Here is a 25,631-nt window from a genome sequence, read left to right as displayed (position 1 = left end):
GCTTGGGCGGGGCGTGGCTTCCGCGGGGCGGGCCCTGCGGGGCGGCTAAGTTTGGCTGTGGCGGCAAATGGGCTTGGGCGGCTCCTCGGCGGGTGGCGGTGGTGACCGGAGTGGTTCCTCCTGGCCCTGTTAATGTCGGAGCCAGGCCCGGGGAGGATGGCGCCCTGAAGCCCGGCCTCGGTGGGGCCGGGGTGGGGAGCGGCCATGTCGGAGGTGACCCGGAGTCTGCTGCAGCGCTGGGGCGCCAGCTTTCGGAGAGGCGCCGACTTCGACTCTTGGGGCCAGCTGGTGGAGGCGATAGACGAGTATCAGATGTGAGTGACGAACGGCCGCGCGCCGGCCGGCCGCCTCCCCTTTTTCTCTGTGGGTGTCTCTCAGCCCTGGGTGTGCACCAGCCTAGGTTGCTCGGGGTGGGGCCCCGCAGGCACTGGCGCTGAGATCGCCCAAGCCCCGGGGACCCTGCTCTCTAGGATACCGCGCCCGTCGGCCTGCTAGCGGGGCCACTTCCATTCAACAGGTAGCGGTTCTTTCCCGGGGCGCCGGCCCCCACAGGTTCGCACCTAATTCCCTCCCTTCAGCTATTGGGTCCCCGACCCTGCAGCCAGTTTCCCTTTCTTCCTGCGTCTCTCGGGTTGCCGCCCCTCAGTTTCTCTCTTAAAACCTCTCGGGAATAGTTGTGTGTTCTCCGCCCACGACTGGGGATGGGAGGCTTTGCCTTGTACGAGCGTCTATCTACATCCTGCCCGTGTCGGGGAGCAGAGGGAACGGTCGATCGCGATTTGGGGGGAGGAAGGGAGGTACCCCCAGGAGGCGGCGAGGCCAGGGATGCCTCTCCGGCCAAAAGAAGAGTCTCTTTCGCGCCCCTTTCCACCTCTGTCGAATGAATCGTGTTTTCGCAGTTCTCCTCGGTTTGGTTTCGCTTTCTGCAACTGTTCTTCGCTGGGCTCTAAGTCCCATCCACCCCCTCGCAAAGTTGCTTTGGGTGGAGTCCGCGCAGGATGTGAACCGAAGAGAGCAAAATGTGAATTAATAGACAGAGCACAGGAGCCACCGGTCCCTCCTCCTTTTCCTGTGTATAATATATAAGCTGCAGGGTACATGTGAGTACCAATTTCCTTACTTAACCGAGTCCCAGTCCTTTCCTTTCTGGTTTCCCGAAAAAGAAAAGAAACAACAGGGATTTTTATATATGTTCAAATTCTCCCTTGGTTTCTTGCATTTTACCTTAAATAAGAACCGTACCAAAATGGTATTGTTGGCAAACGGATTGTTTTAAAAAACAAGTTGTTGAGGTTTTACTGAGTATGAAATACGAGTGAGAAAAATCTTTTTTTTTTGTTTTTCACAGTGTGTTCTGAAAAGTGGAGACTTGAGACTTGGTCCTTGTACAGTCTAAATTTTTAATCTTCTTTTCACAACAGTTAACTTGTTTCTATCCTACTGTTGAGTGTTTTCATGTTCTTTACTCAACCCTACTCCTTGTGAATCCTGTAGTTCCCCAAAGCCCAGAAAGCAATTGCTTTGGGCCGTTTTGTCATATATATATATATTTTTTTTTCTTAGAATTTCTCTTGCACTTTCATATGATTTTATTTGTTCTTGTAGCCTCCCAGTGAGAATACGATTCTTATTTTACAAATAAATTGAAGCTCAGGTAAAACAGATTACCCCCAGGTGTCACAACTATACCACTAAAACCTGGGGTTTTAAGAATTCCAACATCTTGTCTTCTCTACTACGTGGTACTTCAGGGACTCGGTTTTACCTTTGTTGGTGGAGTAATTCTATAAGAGAACTGGACAGTTAGATGGTTTCCCCTGTTACTAGACCACAACCTTCCATGCTGTAGCTGGTTAGAAACAGCGCCTGCATGTCAACTTAAAATTGTATACTCAACTAGAAAACTGTGGCAGGGGGCCTAGCAGCTGTCGGTACTCCACAGCAGCCTCACAATGGCAAGTGAAGAGTAGCATGTGCAATTGAATTTACAAAGGAAAATTGAATATGCAAGCTGTTTAGTTGGAATTCTAGACATGTGAATGAAGGTAATAGGTACATACAAATCCATTGTTAGACCTCAATACTTACCTTTGAACTTCATCATACAGAACAGCTCCCTAATTACTGTAAAACTGCCAGTGTCAAGTTTGAATAGACATTTGTAAGAAGTGGATAAATTTTGTAAACATGCAGGCTGCATATAAAATAAGATCAAAGATTTAAAATGAATAGCCTCTTGATTTGAATTGTCTACTTAGGAGGGAAAAAAAACCTAAACCTGATTCCAACCCATGATGACCTTATATAAGGTCTTTGAGAATGTAAATCTTCATGGGAGAAAGCTACCGCATTCTTTTGTGCCCCCACTTTTGCAGTTAGCAGCCAACCCCCTAAGCCACGGCACCATCAAAATGTGAGGCAAATGAGACCATTTGGAGCCACTAGCGTGGTAGGTTAGGCATTGGACTGCAACCCAAAGGTTGGCTGTTCAAATCCACCAACTGTTCTTGGAGAAAGAGGAGGCTGTTGGTGCCCATAAGATTTACAGCCCTAGAAACTCTGTTTAGGGTTGTTATGAGTCAAAAGCAACTAGATGGCAGAGGGTTTGGTTTGGTTGTATAATGATGAAAAAGAGCGCATGCAGTGGTTGTATCAGAGCCCAACTGCTAACCAAACGTTTGGTAGTTCAAACCCACCTAGGCCCTTCTGGAGAGAAAGCTGTGGTGGTCTACTTCTATAAATACTCAAAACCTACACTTATTTGTGCTATCATAATGTAATACACAGTGCCATGATGTCGAAATGATCAAAGATTTGAAATGACTACATACCTATATACATATAAAGGCATGTAAAGGCATGTTAGCCTCTTGTGATGACGCCACAGGAAGGAGTGGGGCTCCAAAGCTATTAAATAAGATATGATATCTGTCCTCAAAGCATTAAGATGCTAGTAGAAGTGTTTAGTGTGAAATGTGATTAATGCAGTGTGAAAATAGCACTATCAGTTCTTCTAAGGCTCCTTGGTGGTACAACAGGCGAAGCGCTCTGCTGCCGACCGAAAGGATGGCTATTCAAACCCACCTAGTGGATCTAAAAGGGAAGGGCCTGGAGATGCTTCAGGAATGATTGTCGCCTTGAAAACTGTGAGTGGCTCTGCTCCATGACAGGGGGAGCACCAAAACCATCTTCTCCCAACACACTTAGTTCCCTGAAGCTGCGGCTGTCTTAGGGCTTTCTCGCCCTCCTTTCCCTGGATTGCTTGCTCCCCTACATCAGATTGTGGTTCAGATGTTAGCCCTTAGTGACTCCTTAAATGTAGAATCTGCTGTCCACCTCTGATCCCTCTGCCTCAGCATTTCCTATGCCCAGCTGCTTATCTTTTCCTATGGTAATGTCACCATCCAGAATACATTTTACATAGTCATTTTGCCTGCTGTTGCCTCGACTAAGTGTAATGTTCCTGAAAGGTGACTATTGGGTGTGGGTGGGAAGGGCCGTGTGAGCACACACTCTGTACTAGGCATATAGTAGCATTGAGCTATCGGTAAATATCTATTGAAGGAATGTATTTAGGGGTATGTTGTGGGAGCATAAAGGAGTTGATAGTAATTTGGGGACTTGTGAGTCCTGTCAAAATAACAATTGTTAAAATATACAACTTAATTAAAAATAATGTCAGTTAACAAGCAACCCCTTCCTTTTCAGCTACCTGGGGAGAAATGACTCCCTCATTATGGCTGAGCCATATAAAAATTGTTCTTCAGAATCAGACATTTCACAAGATCATCTTAAAGTATTTACTTAGTGTATGGGTACACAATAAATATCTATTAAATGAATGAATGATGAGTTTGAAGATTGAATAATAACTTTTAAAAAGACAGGGTTTTGTTTTTTAGTCATCTGTACCATACTTTTTATATCAATGTTACTACTTAAAATCGAAGAACCCTTGGTGGTGCAGTAGTTAAGGTGCTTGGCTGCTAATGGAAAGGTCAGCGGTTCAAATAGACCAGCTGCTTGGGGGAGAAAGATATAGCAGTCTTGTTTCTGTAAAGATTACAACCTTGCCCTTCTTAAAAGTTAGGAAAAAAGATTCCATATGATCCAGCAATCGAATCCCACTACTAGGTACGTATCGTAGAGAAATAAGGAGCTGTAGAACGGATAGCTATGTGCTCACCCATGTTGTTTGCAGCATTGTTCACAGCAGCATAAAGATGGGAACAACCACCGAAACGCCTACAGAAGGTTGAATGGACCAATACACTCTGGTGCACACGCACTCTGCTAGCTCTACAACATGAAAGAACAAGAGGAACCTGCAGGACCTTATGCTGAGTGAAATCAGACCGCCACACACATTGCAGGAGACCCTGTTCTCAGAAGTGAAGAAAGATATGCAAACAAAGAGACTTTCTTTGATGGTTACGAAGCGGGAGAAAGGGAAAATCACTAACTAGATAGACATGTGTTCCCTTGGGGGAAGGGAAAGGCAGTAAATGCGGTCAGCACACACTGAGAAGCACACATGTAAAAGGCCGTTCGTTACACACACGGCCCTCCAGTATCAATAGTGACAGTGTAAGTGGAGGCAAGGGTGGGTAACACCAGCTGCACAGGTGGAGGGACTAGCAGAGGCTCTGTCTACATAGCACACAAAGGAGCTTCCACAGGGCTGTAGAAAAACTCCATGTATCTTTTTGAAGCACCTTGTATTTGTATGTGCTGCAAATACAAGAATAAATAAAAAACTATTGATACAAAATTGTAGAGACTTTTATTAAAATTGTCAAAATGGGGAGCTATTATTTCTCAACATACCCTCCTTCCAGTGTATCTCTAGCCCTTCCTTGCGGAATTCTGTGCTTTTTGAGTTCCATCATATTGAAGAGCAGTTTTGGCATCAGGGAAGAACTCAAATTCTGTTCCTTTACACTGTTTGAGTTTGGGCTGTAGGGTGGATGGAGTAAGGCTTCCCAATGAGACTTAGAGGGTGCTCCTTGCTACCCTTGAAGAATGACCATTGTCATGGGAAAAATGTCCTTCGTTACACAACTTTCCCAGCTCTTTTCTCACCGTTGCATTTTTCACTTTTTCTTAAAACGTTTTCCAAATTAGACTCTATGGTTGTCCTGGGTCCTTCATGACTACCCCTTTAGTATTCCCAGACAGTCACCATAGCTTTCTGAGCTAACCTGTCTGCCTTGAATTTAATTAGCCCAGCGGATGCCCTTAGAAGCCACTGTTTGGCTCACGAGACTAAGACATGTACTGCTGAATGAACTTGGCCACAGCCATCCGCTGATTGCAGAGACATGTGTACATATGATTTTTATTGGCATATACCTATGCATAGATGAACTGGAACCCTAGTGTCTGTACTTTTTGACCGAGCAGTTCGCTGTCTTCCCTGTTACTGCTAAGCGCCTGTCCCACGTTTTGTGTAGCCACTCAGTAGTTGATGGGCCAGTTGTTTCTACATTGTGCCCGTGGGCATTCTGGACAGAGTGCTGCCACACATTTACATGCAAGTCTTTTTGTGGATACATGTAAGAAATAGAGCTGTGTGTGGGATTGCTGAGTCTCAGATGACAGTGGTGGTTCAGTGGCAGATTGATCACCCTCTGGACTAGAGAGCTGAGTTTGATCCCCGTACTCTACCTAAGTGCAGACACTACCTGTCTGTTAGGGGAGTCGAGCTTATTGCTAGGCTGCTGAACAAGTTTCAACATACCGAGAAGAGCTAGAAGGAAAAGGCGGATGATCTGCTTACCAAACTCGGCCAGTAATGATTCTGTATCACATGGGTCACACCCCATTGTATGTGGTGGGGGCGTGTGTGTGTTGCATTGGGGCAACAACTAACAACAGCATGGTGGTTTTGTGTGTAACTTTTTAAAGAAACCTCCAAATTGTTTTTCCGAATTAATCTTACCACTTCGCATATCTACCAGCAGGGTTGAACCTTCCTGTTTCTTCATATTCTCACCATCATTTGTTACCATCTTTTACTTGCAGCCATTTTAATGAGTATATAGTACATCTTGTTGTGATTTTAATTTTGTATTTCCCAAATGGTGATCAATGTCTTCAATAGGCTCATTTGCTTTCTATCTAAATCTGGTTTGGTAGCGTAGCTGTCCAAATCTGTTGTCTGTTTTTAAGTTGAGATATTTGTCTTTACCTATTGAATTGTACAGATTCACTTATGGGGCATCTGATTTGCAAGTATTTTTCAGTCTGTTGCCTAATTTTAAAAAATATAGGATTCTCCTTTTGAATTTGGCACCCTTATCTACTAACTATTAGCATTTGAGCAGGAGAGTAGCACGGTAGACTTTTTTTTGCCAGTGACCCTGCATAGATTACTGGCCATAGGTTACTGCATAGATTGTTGGCAAGTTATGTGTGGAATAAATGAACACTTGGGACACTCTGAATTCAGGGATGAGTAATTGACATTAAGGATACAGGCTTTGATTACTAATGAATGCCCCATATAGGTGATCAGTCAGCAAAAGTTAGGAAAAAACCCTTAGTACCAAGCAAGAACAATGACTTTTTATTTGTACCCTTACCTGTAGAGAATTTATAAAAAGTGGTTTATGAATGACAGTTTAAGAAAAAATATATAACTTGGGTGGGGGTGGAAATCTATAAATGAATTAAAGCAATTGATTAAGTAATGTGATAGATCACCTTGGCAAATATTACGAGGTTTTTTTGTTTTTTTAAAAAGAGTTTCTTGCTTTGTAAAGAGACTAGTAACCCCAAGGTCAGTGGTTCAAATCCACCAGCTGCTCCATGGGAGAAAGAAGAGACTAGTGTAAGTAAAGAGCTACAGCCTCAGAAGTACTATGTAGGGTTGCTATGAGTTAGAATCAATTAGATCAGGGGTCCTCATACTATGGCCCGCGGGCCACATGTGGCCCACCAAGAATATTTATCTAGGCCACCGGGTGTTTTTGCCCCATTTTGTTTTTTACTTCAAAATAAGATATGTGCAGTGTGCATAGGAATTTGTTCATAGTGTTTTTAGTCCGGCTCTCCAACGGGTCTGAGGGACAGTGAACTGGCCCCCTGTTTTAAAAGTTTGAGGACCCCTGGATTAGATGGTAGTAGGTTTGGTTGCTTTGGTCCTGCTTTATCATGAGGAATATGTAAACCTCAGTTGAGCCCATCAATTCAATCCCACATCATTGAAAGCATGTAAACTGCAGGACTTAAATTATAATAGTATTCTACTCAATTCTGTTATACTACTAATGGCACATGAGTTCCACGAAACTGCCACAAACTGCCAAAAGAACAAGTAAATCTGTCTCGGGAGAACGACAGCCAGAATGCCCCTTAGGGGCAAGGATGGCGAGACTTCGTTTCATTTACTTAGGACATGTTATCAGGAGAGACCAGTCCCTGGAGCGGGACGTCATGCCTGAGAAAGTGGGAGGGCAACAAAAAAGGGAACGTAAGAACAATTGTGCGGGTGGTGGCAGACCGGACGGTGTTTTGTACTATTGAACAGAGGGTTACTATGAGTTAAAACCTACTCAACAGCACCTCACACTAACAACTTCCTCTGAACCTACGCTCCAGACCTGTCAGCTCTCACAAGTTAAAATTGCACAGTGCACCAGCCTGCGTAGTCCGCTCAAGATTTTAGATGCTAGCTGTACGCTTGGAGATTCCATTGAGCTGATGGCTACTAATTCAAGGCTTCCCTCTACCCACGCTTGGTATCTTGTAGATCCCCAGGGCATTTCTTTACTAATGACCTGCTGTCTCAAGTTCAGTAGTTCTCAAAAATGACACACGCAACTCAGGATAATGCTATACTATTAATGTTTCATTATAGCAAGAAGGATAACAAATGAAGCAACACCTGGTGAGGGCTGGGAGGCGCTTCCGTGGCTCAAAATGGAATGAATACGCTACCTTCCGTGCCTTTTGGCTTCAGTGTCCAGACCCTCTCTTGGGCCTTTTTAGAGACTGTGTAGGGGAACCCTCGTGGCACAATGGTAAATTGCTTGCCTGCTAGCTGAAAGGTGGGCTGTTTAAACCCAGCTTCCACTCAACTGGGAAAAGAGATCTCATAAAGGTGTACACTCTTGGAAACTCTATGGACCATTTCTACTCAAGCTTGGAAACCACTCTGAGTTAGAATCCACATGAGCGCACTGAGTGTTTTGTGGTTGTGATTGAATCATGCCTCTTCTGAAGTAAGCTGATGGCACATGAAGGGTCTTTCTGATATGGACAGCCCTGGCCCCCTGGTGGCGTAGTGGTTATGTGGGCTGTGATCAGTTCGCAGTTCAAAATCACCAGTGGCTCCTTGGGAGAAAAATGGACTTTTCTGAGACTGAGTTACAGTCTGAGAAACTTACAGGGGGCAGTTCTAACTTGGTCTAGAGCAGTGGTTCTCAACCTTCTTAATGCCGTGACCCTTTAATACAGTTCCTCATGTGTGGTGACCCCGCCAACCATAAAATTATTTTCCTTGCTACTTCATAACTGTAATTTTGCTACTGTTAGGAATCGGGCGACCCCTGTGAAAGAGTTCCTGTGAAAGAGTTGTTCAACTCCCCCACCCCCCCACAAGGGGTTGCGACCCACAGGTTGAGGACCACTGGTTTATAGGGTCGCACGAGTCAGCATCACCTTGAAGGCAGTGTTTGGTTTTGGTTTTTGATAGGTAGATGTGGTCTCGGGCCCTTGTCAAAGACTTCAAGTTAGGGAACTTGCAAGCTTTTAGAAGTTATCTCTCAAGGAACCCAGGTGGTTTAGTGGGTTATGCGATGGGCTGCTAACCACAAGGTCTGCAGTTTGAAACCACCAGCCGCTCCACTGGAGAAGGACTAAAGAGTTAAGTCTCAGAAACCCACAGGGACATATCTACTCTGTTCTGTAACTATATGTTAAAATTGACATGACAGCAGTGAGTTTTAAGTTTAAGAGATTACCTCTTAGGAACCAAGGACAAAGACCAAATGAGGTAAATTTAATTGTTTTTGTTGTATAGTTGTTAGGTGCCCTTGAGTCTATGCCAACTCATAGTGATGCTGTGTACAACAGAACAAATACCGTCCAGTTCTGTGCCACCCTTACCACTTGTTTGTTTGAGCTCATTTTTTAGAACATTTTATTAGGGACTCATACAACTCTTATCACAATCCATACATATACATGCATCAATTGTATAAAGCACATCCGTACATTCTTTGCCCTAATCATTTTCAAAACATTTGCTCTCCACTTAATCCCTTTGCATCAGGTCCGCTTTTTCCCCCTCCCTCCCCGCTCCCCCCTCCCTCATGAGCCCTTGATAATTTATAAATTATTATTTTGTCATATCTTGCCCTATCCGGCGTTTTGAACTCCTTTGTACAACCAGTGTCCACCCATCTCACTGAGGGTCTTCCTCCTTTTCACTACTCTTCTACTTTTGAAGCAGGATGTCTTTTTCTAGGAACTGGTCTCTCCTAATACATGTCCAAAGTACAGAATATTGCTATTTTCTTTCAAGGCAAATTTGTTTGTTCTTTTGGCGGCCCATAGTACTTTAAATATTTTCACCAGCACTATAATTCAAGTGCACTCATTCTCCTTTGGATTTCCTTATTCAGTGTTCAATTTTCACATGCATATGAGGTGATTGAGAATGCCATGGCTTGGGTCGGGTGCACTGTAGTCCTCAAAGTGACAGTCTTGCTCTTCAACACTCGACAGAGACCTTGTACAGCATACTTGCCCAATGAAACATGCCATTTGATTTCTCAACTGCTTCTTTCATGGGCAGAGGGGCCCTGGTGTAGTGGATTATAAACTGAACTGCTAGTTAGTGCTTCAAACCCACCAGCTGCTCCACAAGAGGAAATTGAGGTTTTCTGCTCCCGTCAAGATTTAAAACCTTGGAAACCCAAAGGGGCAATTTTACTCTGTCCTATAGGGTCACTGTGAGCTGGAATTGACTCGACGGGATGAATTTGCCTCTATGGGCATCTCCCTACTGAGGGCTGCAGGCTTTAAGTCCTTCTCACATTGAGCAAGCAAGTTTGTGTCACCTGCACAACACAGCTTCTCACACTCTTTGCTCAGATTGAGTAAGTACAATGAAAGTATACAACCCTGTGTACTCCTTTCCTGATGTTAAACCACTCCCCAGCTGCAACGCAAACACACTGCCATTGAGTCGATTTCTCCTCAGAGCAGCCCAAAGAACAGAGGAGAACTACCCTGTTTGGGTTTCTGAGGCTGTGAATCTTTATGGGAGCAGAGAGCCTCATCTTCCTCAGAGTGCTTGGTGGGTTTCAACAGCTTTCCTTTTGATTAGCAGCACAAATGCCCACCTGATAGTGCTCCCAGGGCTCCTAACACTCCTAGTAGGTTGCTTTTAATTAACCAGTTAATGAAGTACAAGTTTGCTTGAGGAGGTAAAGAAATTGGATCTCCCATGCACTGTTGCTGGGAAAGGTAAAATGTTTTTTGGAAAACAGCAGTTCCTCAAAACGGTACACATTGGGTTACCTTATGACCCAGCAGTTCAACTGCTAGGTAAGACCCAAGAGAGCTGAAAACATATTTCACGCAAAAATTTACAAACAAATGTTCACAGCATCATTCATAATAGCTAAAATTAAAACAACTCAAATGCCCATCAACTGCTGGTGAATAAACAAAATGTACAGTGGACTTTTATACAGACATGAAATAAGGAATGAAGCACAGATAAATACCAGCACTGTCCTCGTGAGGGAAAGGTACCAGACATAAGAAGGCCACGTCTTTTCTGGCACAGGGAAATCCCTAGAGACACAAAGTTGATGAGTGGTTGCCAAGGGACAGGAAGCAACTTTTCATCTGATTTTTGGCCATTTTTATGTCTTTGGAAAAATATCCATTCAAGTCCCTTGCCCATTTTTGTTTTCAGATATTAAATTAATCTTATTTTCCTTTTGACTTTGGAGATCCAGCCTAATTTTTATTATTTTTGGTGAAAACACAAAATCAAACTACCACTAGGCTTACTGGTCAGATACTGGAGGAACCCTCAAGATGATCGTCCTTAGGCACCATGTCGGGGGGGGGGGGGGGGAACTCACCCCTGTATTAGACTAATCAACCATTTAAGATCACAAAGGCAGCATTTATGGACGGACAGGTGCAGAGGATTCGGAAAGAAGAGATGGAAATAACTTAGAAAGTGAGGTACGCGATAGTATGTTGAGGTGATTGCAGTAGATGAGTTGAAACAATGTGTATGAATGGTTGGTTGAATGTAAAACTGATGATCAACTTTATAAACCTAATTCAGAATAAAAATGATTTATACACCACCACCCCCCGCCCACACACACTCCATTTCTAGACTTAATTGATAAGTGACATTAAGGTCTTCACATCATGTCAACAACTTCGTTATTTCTGTTCTAGCTATTTCTCCTTCATTTACTTTATTTCCCTGATCACACTGAAATTGGTCCCAGGGAAATGGTATGAAAAGTTTACACCTTATTTTTCATCATCTTTGTATGAAGAGTTTAATTCTAGAGGTGTCGATTTATGCATACTCGAAATAATTTGCTTTCTTTTCATTTGAAAGAATGCCTTTTTCTTCTTACAGATTAGCAAGACATCTCCAAAAAGAGGCCCAAGCTCAACACAATAATTCAGAATTCACAGAAGAACAAAAGGTACTATGAAATATTTTCTTGGTATATCAGAACCCAAATGAAAAGGCTTCTGTGTTTTGAGTCCATTAAGAACAATACAAACAACATGAGACTGGTTATATAAATATATTTACATCTTTGTATGTTTGTATTTAAATCTCTGACTACCCTTTGCCTCCTAGTTATTTCTTCTGTTTCTTTGTACTTTCCTCTTATCCCACTATCGTGTTATGCTTCATTTGGGTTTTAGGAATTCCTCTCGGTTACATTGCCCTTGATCCAACCCTGCCAAACCTCCCACACCCTCCTTGAGACTGATTTTGGATCACTTGTTATTCCCTTGTCCCTGGGCTTGTTAACACCCTCTTCCTTTCCCCCACTACCCCTAACCCTGTGTCCCCCCGGAACTGTCATCCCGTTGTTCTCTCTTCTGGCTTGTTCTGCCTATCCCCTCCAGGTAGACATGCTATGTACTATCACAAGATTGAGTACCGCGAAGCAACAACAGAAAGTAAAACAATAGCTACAACAACAACAGAGACACACACATAAACGTATGAATAGTTCAGGGTCTGTTTGTTTTCCTTCACAGGTGCTTTCCAGTTGAGTCTGATGGGGTGCCATGCCTGGCACCGTCTCTATCCCTGGGGACTTCATTGCTCTGCTCCCCCTGCTGCTCTGCTGCATGCCCCCAGAGGTTGGCTTCGGCATGTTGAGCTCATGGCAGGCATAATTCCCTCCGTGTGTCTCTAGTGTTCTCCCCAATGGTGCTATGGGTCAATGAGGAACGCTGTGTCCCATGGTGGGGCCGGCCCTGTGGTCATCTCTGTGCATTGCTGTTCTGAGCAGGAACATTGTCCTCAGGGCTTGGTGAGCCAGGATGTGTTTCACTCTTTTCTTTTTTTCCCCTGTGCCCCCTCGTTGGCTCCTGTGTGCTCTGACCAGACCAGTCCCTCTTCCCCTCTTCTTGAGCTGTAGCGTCAGTGCTGTCCTCTGAAGTGAATTCTTCTTGGGGGGAGGGTGGTACTGGCCATTTAGCTGGTAATGGGGCCGGCCCTTCAGGCCTCTCTATCGGTTCCCTTGTCCAAACTTTTTAAATTGTTGTGGAGGCCATCCACAGTTTGCCTAGGGGAGGGGTCAGGAGTGACTCAGAGACTGGAATTTGTGTAGCATCACTAAGAGGAAATAGAAAGCATTAAGCACACTTGGTTAATCTTGAGCTTTCTATGTTTCTCCACCTTCTTTTAATAAAAACTAGCAAGTAAGCAAAAAACCCAAAGACTGTGGGGGAAAAAATGAATTTAAATTGAGAATTAGACATAGGAATCCAGTAGCAAAATTAATGTGTAATCTTGCAAAATATTCTTGTGGTGCTTTTTGTCCTTGAATTAACATAACTGATGTGTCAAGTTGGTTCCCTGTAACTAGAAATTATAAACAAAGAGATCCTTTAAGAAGCTTTATTCTAGAGGAGGGAGGAGAAATGAGGGAAAACAACTTCCATTTCTCAGGACTGAAAGTATCTAATGTCAAGTCAATTTTTAATCTTGTAAGTAAAGTAACAAATTGTCAGTCTTTCTCTTACATATTCATGTGATAAACCTCATTTCTTAAGAAAAGACAGTGTGAAAACCATGATGACCCAGTTTGCTTTTATTAAGAGTCTTCTTTGCATAAAGTGTATGTAGGGGGTGAGAGTTGCATTATGTATATATTTTAAGCCCCGGTATGGAGTGAGTTATTCATTGGGCTGGTAATCTCAAGGTCAGAAGTTAGATCCAACTAGCCATTCTGTGGGAACAAGATGAGGCTTTTTATTCCTATAAAGCGTTACAGTCTTGGAAACTCCCAGGGGCAGTTCTGCCTTGTCCTACAGGGTCACTGTGAGTCAGAATTGACTTAATGGCAGTGAATTGAGAAACACATACTTAATTTTGATTTCATAAAATGAGTTCAGAGTTGGCAGTAGGGAGAGCATCCAATGAATGGTTAGGCTTAGCAATACTTCTTACATTAATTATTATTATCTTGAATTTATATATTTTAACTTTTTAGGTTCTACTTCAACTAATGTAATGTAGTCTTAGTGGTATAGTGGACTACCAATTGAGCTTGTTATTAGCAGTTCAAACTCATTAGTCGCTCTGCAGGAAGAAGATGAGGCTGTTTCTGTAAAGATTAAAATCTTGGAAACGGAAAGGGACAGGTCTACTCTGTCCTACAGAGTCACTGTGGGTTGGAATTGATCAATGGCAGTGAGTTTGGTTTGGGAGTTTAGTTACCTACTTTGAAAAAGAAAAGAAAAAACCTCAAAACAAACCAGTTTGTTAGAATTAAAAAGGGCATTAGTAATTGTTGAATATCCATAATAATCTCTTATTTATGCTTTCATGAATTTAGTTGGGCTTCTTGCTTCTTGTTTGTTTCTGGTATCAGTGTGCATTTTGAACACTTTGATTAGAATTTTCCATTTACCTGGAACAATTTCCTTTTAAAAGATGCTGTCCTCCTTCAAGTAGTGAGAGACTCTACTTCAGCCTCTGGACCTCCTCAGCCTCTAGGCTCAGAGACCTGCCCAGAGTAGGGTGACTTTTTACCGGAAACCTCCCTAGGGTTAGGATGGGAAACTTGCAGTGTTATCCTGGAAAAGAAAGTGACCACAGAGGAAATGATTGATCTGTGTAAGGAAACAAATTATACTTTGTTACCACTATAAGATTTATGAAATTTACCAAGAATTGATTAGAAATCGATGAGCTGGCATCATAGAGCGTTAAAACTTGAATTTTGAAGGTTGGCATTTAATTTGAGAGCGAACAATTTAACTGCATAAATTGATAGCTAACTGTATTGTGAATATGAGGGAAAATAAATTTATGAAGTGAATTTTTTTTAGTGACCTTTTTGTTTTGAGCTGTACATGTGGCTTTGTAGATTTGGCACAATTGTTGGCTATGGGGCATCTGAGCAATATGAAACTGACCAACTTTTATATCAAACTAATATGATCAAAAACAACAAAACAGTAGAAAATGAGCCTTGTTTTATGATGATAATTTTATTTAAAAAATTAATCTTAATGTATTTTTTAAAACTTTTAAGGCTGAAACTGGCTTTTGATATTGCTAATCTACAATGTATAGAATTGTTTCTTTGTAGCCACCTGGCTGCCTGAATGTTTGCAATTTTTTCTCTGGATCCAAAGCCACTTCTAAGCAGAGGGATCCAGAAGCCTAATGTAGTTGGTAAAGACCCCAAAACCTGGGGACAGAAGACTTGGTCGTAAACCCTAGCCCCATGTCTGGGTTTCAGTTTCTTCATATATAAAATGAAGGATTCCACCCCCAAAACTCACTGGGTCCAGTAGAACTGCCCGTGTGGGTTTCTGAGACTGTAACTCTCTACAGGCATAGAAACCAAAACCAACCAGAAAAAATCCAGGTGAAAGGTCTTAAAAGCTACTTCCAATCTCCTGATGACCTCTCTCTTTGAAGCCTTCACCACCTCCTTGCTTGGAGGCCCAGTTTCTATGGGATTTGTTCTTTATCATACCTGCCTAGGAGGCATTTGTGGGTGCCAGTTGTCACTGCAGAGAATGCCTAGACTGCCTGTCCTTGGTCTTGGAGAAGAACTCCCAAAGCATTCCGTGCTACATTATGAATATAAGGTAGGATATATACATCTAAAGTCTTTTTTTTTAACAATTTATTGGGGCTCATATAATTCTTATCACAGTTCATACATATACATACATCAATTGTATAAAGCACATCTGTACAGTCTTTGCCCTAATCATTTTTTTTCTCCTCTTTTCTTTTTTTACATTTTATTAGGGACTCATACAACTCTTATCACAACCCATACATATACATACATCAATTGTATAAAGCACATCCATACATTCCCTGCCCCAATCATTCTCAAGGCATTTGCTCTCCATTTAAGCCCCTTGCATCAGGTCCTCTTTTTTTTTCTTCCCCTCCCTCCCCTTTCGCCCCTCCCTCATGTGCCCTTGGTAATTTATACATCGTTATTTTGTCATATCTTGCCCTATCTAGAGTCTCCCTTCCCCCCTTCTCTGCTGTCCCTCACATCTAAAGTTTAATTGTCTTTTTAAAATACAAGACAAACATTCACAGTGACCCAAAAATAAAAAAACCCCAAACTCATAGTAGTGTAGGCCCTATTTGAATGCTACATAAGGAAAAATACTGAAGATTCCAAGTTAAATAATGAGTAGAGAACAAGGATTTCCCACATGTGTTCTAGAGAACATTGTGTCTGCAAACTTAATGGATTTATATGAACAGAAAGGGTTTGTGACTTCTCAGGACTTTGAATATGTTAATGTGCATGTGTACTGTTTGATTGGTATGTAGTGTTTCTTTATTTTGGAAGTACCTCCTTTCCCCTTTGAGAATATTTATTGGGTCTAGTGTTCTGAAAGGAGCCCTGGTGGTATAGTGGGCTGCTAACCTCAAGGTCAGCAGTTCAAAGCCACCAGCTGCTCTTTGGGATGTTGAGTGATGAGGTTTTCTGTTCATGTAGAGTGTATTACAGTCTCAGAAACCCACAAGGGCAGTTCTACCATGTCCTATATGAACACAATGAGTTGGAATTGACTTGAAGGCAATGATGTGGATTTGGGATTTGGTTTGAGTGTTTTGAATACCATCTTATAGGAAAATTTGATAGATACACTAATTGTATCTGCAAAATTATTCAATTGTCAGACTTGACACATAATAGACTAAAGAGAGGAAACTTGATTGTGCTTTCCTCCAAAGAACAAAACAGAGAGACCTATACTCAGCAAAATTGTTTATGTTTTCAATTTTGAATTATGTCCTTATGTTTTTAATATTTTTGTGTCAGTGGCAAATTTTACAATGATGCCAACCATGCTTTTGTTTGTGGGATAATGAAACTACAGCTTTTCAAAGCGTCCTTATTTCTATAGAGCCTTTTAATGATGCTCTTGACTGTGCATCACAGTGAGCCCTCAAGAATCTTGATGAGTAAATGTTTTGCAGGAGCTTAGGTTATCAATAGTTATCTATATGTGACGATTATTTAAGATAGATTATTATGACCGCATCTTCACAATATTCTAAATCTTGAGATTTCTGAGGCAGAACTGCTGATCTCTCTAAACTTTCTTCATTGATGATAAATAGGATAGGAAGCCTTCTTACAGATTCTCTAGTCGTAGTATTCTCTAAGAATTGTGGTGTGAAATACCAGTGCTTATCATCCTCCCTCATGGTGAGTTGATCTAGCTTTCATTTCCTGCTCAGTAGTTTTCGTCACTACCACAGCTGGGTGTAGCAGCCATAGAATGGCTGCCGAAGACTTTCGTTCCATTAGATTCCTTTCTTTGGTGTAGTAAATTTTCTCGTGTAAGTTTCTGGACAGGATAGAACATCCTGTCTCATGATACTTGGAAAGTTTTTCTGTTATGAATCAAGGTTGGTCCTAATGAGAATTCCAGCACTGTATGCTAGGTTTGTGTTTTGTAGATTTCACGTGCTCTACGCGCTCCCCCTCTCCAGTCATGTAGTAGGTGATTGGTTCTTTAGATCTGAGAAACTTAAGTGGATTGATTAAATGAGACTATATTGCTTTAATTGTGCATCTAATTGTAAGCCTATTTCCTTAAGTAAATTGAATGCATTTTAGAGAGCTAATACAGTTTATTGTCCATTTTTGTCCATCTTTTCTTTGTCTCATGACTCTTTGATTTGTTAGTTTCCGTAACAATGACTAAATAAGAAAGCTAATATTTTGCCAATGAAACCATGAATTTCCACTTCTCTGAGGAATTAATTTGAGTAGTTCGATAATTTAAACCTTTCTAAAATTAGGTCCCACTTCAGTGTGTAGTCTTACTGTATATCAGTTAAAAGTTAATACTTTTTTTGCACACATGACCTTGTGCTTCTTAATTCTTTTGTAACCTTTTTTCTAAGGTAATTATAGTAGCAAACACTTGATTTTGACATAAATATTAAAAACTGAGTGCTGCATTCTTAGTGCTCTTTCTTCAGATGAAAATGACATTGTTTTGCTCCTTTTTAATATTAAGATTGGGTGTGGTTCCTTAAAAGAGTTATGAATAATGCCTGTTGGTATTCTGCCACACTTCAATCGATTCTGGATAACAAGTTGCTTTTGCTTAACTTGAAGAAATGTTTATGTTTAAAATAGTTTGGTAGACGACTCAGTTATAAAAAAATCAACTATTTTTAACTTTAAATGTTGTAAACAGCAAATCAATCACTTTATGGTAGAAGGAAAAGGAGTGAAATATGTATTTTAAAAGAAGTACTAATTGATTCTATTACAGGCGGGAGACTCAAGGTTTTGAGCCTCTTTTCTCTCTTGATTCTTGTCCTGCTTGCCAGAAAAAATCCAGGTGAGGAACAGAATTCAGACCAGGGTCATAGAAATGATCATTTGAACTGAAGAAGAGAATGTTTAGAGATTGGTACTTTGGTCTGGGGCACCAAAGGGCCCCTGGGCAATCCAAGGCAGCAGTAGAATGAAGAGCCTGGGGGTGGGGGTACTCTCACTAATGGTGGACCTGCTACCATCCACTGGCTTGACTTTCTGTAGCATACCTCCTTTTCCCATGCATATGCACCCCTGCCTCCCAGAGTTCATACTGTGCTCTTGTCCGTATTCAGCCATTGTGGGAGTAGTGTGAACATCCTGTCTGTTTCCACCCACACCTTTTCACTGTTTCTGATCTCTCCTGGAGACCAGATAAAAGAAATTTATCTTCTTTGCCCTTCCCTTCTCATTCCTTGTGCTGGGGAGGGATGGGAAAATGTGCTTCCACCTCCCTTTTGTTAGGATTTCTTTTATTGTCACCTTTTCCCCCTTTCATCCTCACCCTTTTCCCACTGTCATCAAGTTGATTCAGGCTCACAGTGACCCTATGGGATGGAGAAGAGCTTTTTTTGTTTCTAAGACTGTAAATCTTTATGGGAGCAGACAGACTTTGTCCCATGGAGCCAGTGGTGGGTTCCAACTGCTGACCTTGTGGGTAGTAGTGAAACCTATGCCACCAGGGCCCCTTTCATAGGATTGTTGTGAGGAGTAAACACATTACTGTGTGTAAATCACTAAGGAAAACAGGCCATTTAGTAAATAGTCAATAGGTGTTAGCCATTACAATAATAACAATAATAATTAGACACTATTATCATTTAAAATTACTGATTCTGAGGAGAGAGTGGAACACAGCCTGGCCCACCAGGCCGTGAGGATGATGTTCCTGAGTAGAGCAGCCAGTCCACAGAGAGAACAACATGGCTGGCCCCACTATGAGACATGATGCCCCTCAGTGACTAAGGGCGATACAGGGGACAGCACCGGAGACACAGTGTGGGAATTGCACCTGACCTGATCCCACCACACCGAGGCAAAGCACTGGGGGGATGCAGCGGAACAGCAAGGGAATGGAGTGGCAAGGTCCCCAGGGAATGCTGAAAGTGAACTTTGGGGCCAGGGCGTGGTGCCCCAACAGACTGGACTGGAAAACTCTCCTAAGGGCCAGCAAACGATCCCTGAACTAACTACAAGCTTTTCTCTTGTGAAAAAAATAAAAATGACTGATTCTGTCAGATTTTAGTGGTATAGTTAAGCAAAAATTTGAGGTTATGAAATTTTATGAAGAAAAGACTGTTGCTGGTATCTAGGCAAAAGGTATTTGAGAAAGTAAATAGTTCTTGAATCCTTTCCTACAATCCTGCTGTGACTAAATTGGAATTATGTTGGAATTAAAAACAAAATTTAAAGATTGTGTGGGTAATTAAACATTGGTACATTTTCCTTGACTACGAGTCATATGCTCAGTAGTGGTTTACTTTTTTAGTTGTTGTAATCCCATCCTGCCCCACCCCCCAGACAACAAAGAAACAACAATTTTTTAAAAATTACCATTGTGTTGATTCTGACTAATAGTGACACTTTTTAGGCTGTAAATCTTTATAGTGCAGTGACTGGTAGTTTTGAATTTAGGAATGAATAGTAGTTTTGAATCTCTGGCCTTGAAGTTAGCAGTCTATAACACATACCCAATTGCACCACCCAACAGCTCCCAGAAGAGCTCTTTGTTGTGGACATAGGAACTGTCTGCAGCCCACTGGTCTAGGCACCATTGGTCAAGATTGTAGTGTTTCCCCTCATGGTTCTTCATGTACCTTCCCAAGAAAATCACGGAAGAGAAAATCAAGCCCATTTGACTAAACTTCTGCAATTTGTCAATTCTGAAAAGCATGCCTCCCCCCTGCTCCCCTCCTCCCCCAATTACTTCATAGCTCAGGCGTTGGAAATATCCTGCATAAATATTTTAGTCTTGGATTAGGAATTGATTTATTTCTAATAAGAGCTCAAGAAATGTTCTTTTGGAAGGACTTGAAAGTCAGATGGGTATAATTTACTTGTCTAGGGTCTCATCTTTTTCATTTCCACCCTAATCACTCCTGCTCTGATTCATCATGTACTCTGATTATTGTTTACCTGTGGAGTTAGAATAGCCTGATAAATCTCACCGTCAGTGTTTTCCCTTTTTAGCTTTAACCTATATATCCGGCCATCACAACAACTATCTACAAGAGTACCCGATAGAGTAACTCTTCAGTTAAAATACTGCAGCGTAATCTGACTCATTCATGTCTAAACTTACTGCCAAGTCCATTCTAACTTCTAGCAATCCTATCGGACAGAGTAGAACTGCCCCTGTGGGTTTCTGAGACTAATTCTTTATGGGAGTAGAAAACCTGTCTTTCTCTTTTGGAGTGACTAGTGATTTTGAACTGCTGACATATAGCTCATTATGCCACTGGGGCCCCTCTTAACGTTGTTAAAGTAAGAAAAAAATTCTTTCATTACTTCTGTTCTAAATTCTTCCATTTTAAAAATCCTCCTAGCCATTGGGACTTGATTCCTAATGCTGATTCCTGTTTTGTTTCTTCAAGACATATGGCATAATCAGATGCCATATTACATCTTTTAAAAAATTCATTTTATTGGGGGCTTGTATAGCGCTTGTCACAAATCCAGCTATACATTCATTATGTCAGTCACATTTGGACATATGTTGCCATCATCATTTTCTACTTGAGCCCTTGATTCTAGCTCACTTTCCTCCTCCCTACCCTCCCTCCCTCATGAACACTTGATAATTTATAATTTATTTTTCATATCTTACACCGACCGCTGTCTTCCTTCACCCATTTTTCTGTTGTCCATCCCCCTGGGAGGGGGTTATATGTACGTCATTGTAATCAGTTCCCCCTTTCTACCCCCACCTTCCCCTCCTGATATCGCTATTCTCATTATTTGTCCTGAGGGATTTATCTTTCCTGGGTTCCCTGTGTTGGGAACTCTTATCTGTACTAGTGTACATGCTCTGGTCTAGTCATATTTGTAAGGTAGAATTGGGGTCATGATAGTGGGGCGGGGGAAGCATTAGAGAACTAGAGGAAAGTTGTATGTTTCGTTGGTGCTCTATTGCACCCTCACTGGCTCATCTCTTCCTTATGCCCCTTCTGTAAAGGAATGTCCATTTGGGTCTTCACTCTGCACTCATTCACACTGATAGGATTTTTTTGTTCTGGATCTTTGATGTCTGATACCTGATCCCATCAATGCCTCATGATCACACAGGCTGCTGTTTCTTCCATGCGGGCTTTGTTGTTTCTCAGCTAGATGGCTGCTTGTTTATCTTCAAGCCTTTAAGACCCCAGACACTATATCTTTTGATAGGCAGGCACCATCAGCTTTCTTTACATTTCCTATGCACCCATTTTGTATTCAGCGATCATGTCAGGAAGGTGACCATCACAGAATGCCGGGTTATTAGAACAAAGTGTTCTTGCGTTGAGGGAGTACTAGAGTAGAGGCCCAATGTCCTTCCACTACCTTAATACTTAACATAAAAATACTTGCACATAGATCTATTTCCCTATCATTTTATATATAAATATATTTACTTATGTACATGCCTGTATTTAGACCTCTATAAATGTCCTTTGCCTCCTAGTTCAAGCTTTTGTTTCCTTTTACTTTCCTCTTGTCCCACTATCATGTTTGGCCGTCATTTGGGTCTCTGTGATTCCTCTTGGCTACATTGCCCTTGAACAAGCCCTACCAGGCATCCTATGCTCTCCTTGCCATTGATTTTAGATCACTTGTTGTTCCCTTGTTCCTGGGTTTGTTGACACCCCATTCCTTTTCCTTAGCTCCCCCTCTCCTGTGCCCACCCCCAACCGTTGGTCCCATTATTTTCTTCTTTGGATTGTTTATCCTGCCTATGCAGAGACAATAATGAGCACAAAAACAAGACAGAGCAAAACGATACAACAAAAGAAAACAACAACAAAAAAAACAATGACAAGAAAAGAAAAGCCTATAAAAAGTTTGTTGACCTTTAGGAGTGTTTTCCTCCAGTCTGATGGGGTTCCACATCCTGGCCCCAAAGTCTGTGTTTAGCATCCCCGAGGTCTTCATTGCTTTGCTCCCCTTGCTGCTCTGTTGCACACAGTGTTTTGCCCCAGTATGGTGGGGTCAGACTGGGCACAATTCCTGCACTGTGCCTCCAGCGTTGTGCCCTGTAGCGCAGGTCAGTTAGGGACGTTGTGTGTCGCGGTGTAGCCGGCCCTATGGTCCTCTCTGTGCTTTTGCATTTCTTATCTCTCATAGTAAAATATAAGCTTATTAAGGTTGAGGGCTCCATCCTATCATGTATCTTTTTTTGATACTTTATTATGTAAAACAGATCTGATTGTAAACTTGCCACCATTCATCATAGTGGTTTTGTTTAATGTTGCTTGTGTTTTTAATTTCTAATTCAAAGTTGCACTTTTAAGCCAAAATTAACTTTTGTCATTGTACTAGCTTTTGGATATTTTCACTTTTAAACTTCTTAGTGAATTTCAGGCTTTGTGGCAAAGAAGAGAAGGCAAATCTTAATGAAAGATGTCAGGAAGGCCCTGTGAGTCACATCTGAAGGTGATGCCAAAGCAGGCTTAATTTACATTTTGTCCTGGCAAGCCCTCAGGAAGGACTACACACACTTGCCTTCCCTCCCTCATCCTAGCCTTTCACCCCCTGGTTACTCTTCTCTAATGTCTACAAGGTGCTATAAATAAACAAGATTTGACTTATTTAATATTAATGTATATTTAACTTGGTAATTTTGAACAACTAACAGCTGTAAAATTTTTGGTGTTGATAGCTTCTTCTATTTTCTACAGAAAACCATAGGCAAAATTGCAACATGCTTGGAGTTACGAAGTGCAGCCTTACAGGTAAATAAGTACTTTTTTTCCTAATAAGAGGAAAAAACATATTTCTGCTAAGAAAGTACTAGGCATTCATGCCAAAATTACTATCTCAGAAGAGTTTTATAGCAATAGGAATTATTTAGTTAAACTAATGCTCTGGAGATGTAATTAATATTTTGAAGACCATGTAAATGAAATATATAATTTTATTTTATTTTCTGGTTACTTTTTGACCTGAATATTAACAAGAGTGCAAAAGGAGAAACTTTTATCATCCCTTGAAAGTAAGAAATAGATTAATTTATTTGGGCCATTTTGGAGATATTTGGCCTATGCTACTTAAAAAATGTGAAATATTTCTAGCTGATTGAAGTTTGATGAAATATTTGTAATAAGAACATACAATATGCTTGTTTTTAAATTTAGTCCACACAGTCCCAAGAGGAATTTAAACTGGAGGATCTGAAAAAGCTAGAACCAAGTAAGTTTGCTATTTTTTAGAGATTTTTCTGTTAGAAAAATATTTATATCTCAGAATTATTTAACAGGTCTCAATAATTAATTTATTAATTTTTTGTTAATACTAGCCATTCGTGATTTCTGTGCTTTTATAATTTCTACAGAAATTGTTAAACTGACTGTTGTTGGGTCAATGCTGACTCATAGTGACCCTATAAAATGGTGTAGAACTACCCTTGTGAGTTTCCCGAGACTGTAAGTCTTTATGGGAGTAGATCTCCTGTGGAGGGGCTGATGGTTTTGAACTGTTGACCTTTTGGATTGCAGCCCAATGCACATCCCCTACGCCACCAGGGGAAAATTATTTGATGCTAGTTTTATCTCATCTAACTTTATTAACTATTGTTGAGTTTTAGTCACTTTTATAAGAGTAATGACTTGGGTAAACATTTATAGTAGAATCTCCAGGAGAATATAAAGTTTTACTCGTTGATGCCCATTTAATTGTATGGCATCAGAAACTGCGTGCACCTAGTTCAGCTGCTCTGCACAGTATTTCTTTCTCCTTTCTAAACATTTTTGAGGTAAATAATTCCTTGAAATATTTTGGCAAGTTAGATTGCTACCAAGTAAAGTTTTCTTTGCTTGCTCAAAATAATTTTCCTTGGGGAAAATGTGTATCATACGGGCAATGGAATAAGAGTTGAACATACAATTAGCTGTATGTAAGCCAATATTCTCTTTCATTGGGTGAGGACATCTTTATGTAAAGGAAGAACAGTTTACTATATATTCTACATCAAATTTTTAAGTAGGGATAATAAAATCATAGTGTTTTAGGGGAAAATATCTCTTATTTTAGAATTGAGGAAAGATGATATAATTTGTTTTGATTCACTTAGATCCTTCGTGGCAAATCAAGACTTAAATCTCTGGACTCTGCTCTATCTAGAATTCTTTTCACAGTAGTATAATTAATTGTTCAGTGTTTCCATGCCTCAGTTAAGAGCCAGAAGGGAAAATTCATCTTCCAGGAATCCAAGATTATGTTAATATAGATTCCATAAACTGACAGTTTCCAATTTTTTTAAAATAGCAGGTCTGAGAAAGACAAATATATTATTTGAGGTACTAGCAGCTCCAACCCTAGAAAGGAAGTCTCATAAACTGTACTGAGGAAGGAAGAGCCGTGGCAGCACATTGGATTAGCACTGGGCTAGTCAGCAGTTTAAATCTACCAGCTGAAAGATGAAGTTTTTCTATTTCCATTAAAATGTATAGTATCGGAAATCCACAAGAGCTGGTACCTATAAGGGCACTATGAATCAGAATTAACTCTATGGCAGTGGGGGGTGCTGGGTTTTTTTTGTGTGTGTGTCTAAATATAGGCTCTAATTTCTATACTATTGGTATAGGTAGAATAGAGTAACAGAAAAACAACAATACATAGATTTGTTGTGGCTCTGGTGTTTTCTCTAGAATTGTTAGGTGGCCACATTTCCCCCCCCCCCATATTTCAGAATACGATCTTTCTGAAGATGGCAAGAATTGGGTCATCTTTTAAAAGTACAATTAATTTGTGTGATCAAGAAAGATCCTAAAGTGTTTGTTAGAAGTACTATAATTTTGTGTCTAGAATAGTAGTTACCTACATCCAGGATATGCATATAACAATGTAACATTTTCACCAATTTTTAACTATTGTGTTAATAATTTTATTTTATGGCTTTTGTAAGGCATTAACAACTATTTTAAGATTATGTTTATGGCATACTCTGAGAGCTCTTGCGAACAAAGCAGGTGTGGTGTCCAGGTAGCCGAGTGGTAGGAGTTTGGTCAATGAAATATCCCCATGGAACAGCACCCCACCCCCACCCCACGCATTTGTCCTGAGTCGGGGCCTCAGTGATCCAGGGCCCAATTCGTGGGACATCTCAGGTCACTAGGCTGTTGGCATCATGGCTGCGACTAGCTATAGTCCCACTCCATCCCCAGACCCGTGCCCTGAGCCCAGAGTCCCTTGCCTGCTCTGCCGAGACACACGCACAGTCGTCTTGGGACCCCTAAAGCAGCTGCCCACTCACGGGACCCCACTAGGAGAGAAGCTTCCCTTTCCTGCAGTGGCAGCCATCTGCTGTTGGGCCCGCATCCCTCCCTCCATTCATCCAAAGGTCAGATAACTGACCTACAATCTACCGGGGGC

The 25,631-nt window shown here is 41.3% G+C and overlaps 1 protein-coding gene across 1 annotated transcript in view; it reads left to right on the top strand.

The window, feature by feature from the left end:
- Nucleotides 1–46: 46 nt before the first annotated feature.
- AIDA (axin interactor, dorsalization associated) overlaps nt 47–25,631 on the top strand; it is a 59,366-nt gene continuing 33,781 nt past the window's right edge. The window contains exons 1-4 of the mRNA XM_075530508.1: nt 47–314; nt 11,627–11,696; nt 22,940–22,993; nt 23,396–23,450. Of these exons, the coding sequence (XP_075386623.1) occupies nt 205–314; nt 11,627–11,696; nt 22,940–22,993; nt 23,396–23,450 (289 nt within the window). The 5' untranslated portion in view covers nt 47–204. The remainder of the gene's footprint in view (nt 315–11,626; nt 11,697–22,939; nt 22,994–23,395; nt 23,451–25,631) is intronic.

Source organism: Tenrec ecaudatus, chromosome 1 (assembly GCF_050624435.1).
Source record: "Tenrec ecaudatus isolate mTenEca1 chromosome 1, mTenEca1.hap1, whole genome shotgun sequence".
NCBI classification, from domain to species: domain Eukaryota; kingdom Metazoa; phylum Chordata; class Mammalia; order Afrosoricida; family Tenrecidae; genus Tenrec; species Tenrec ecaudatus.
The sequence above is the reverse complement of the archived record's forward strand: the minus strand, read 5'-3'. Positions and strand labels throughout refer to the sequence as shown.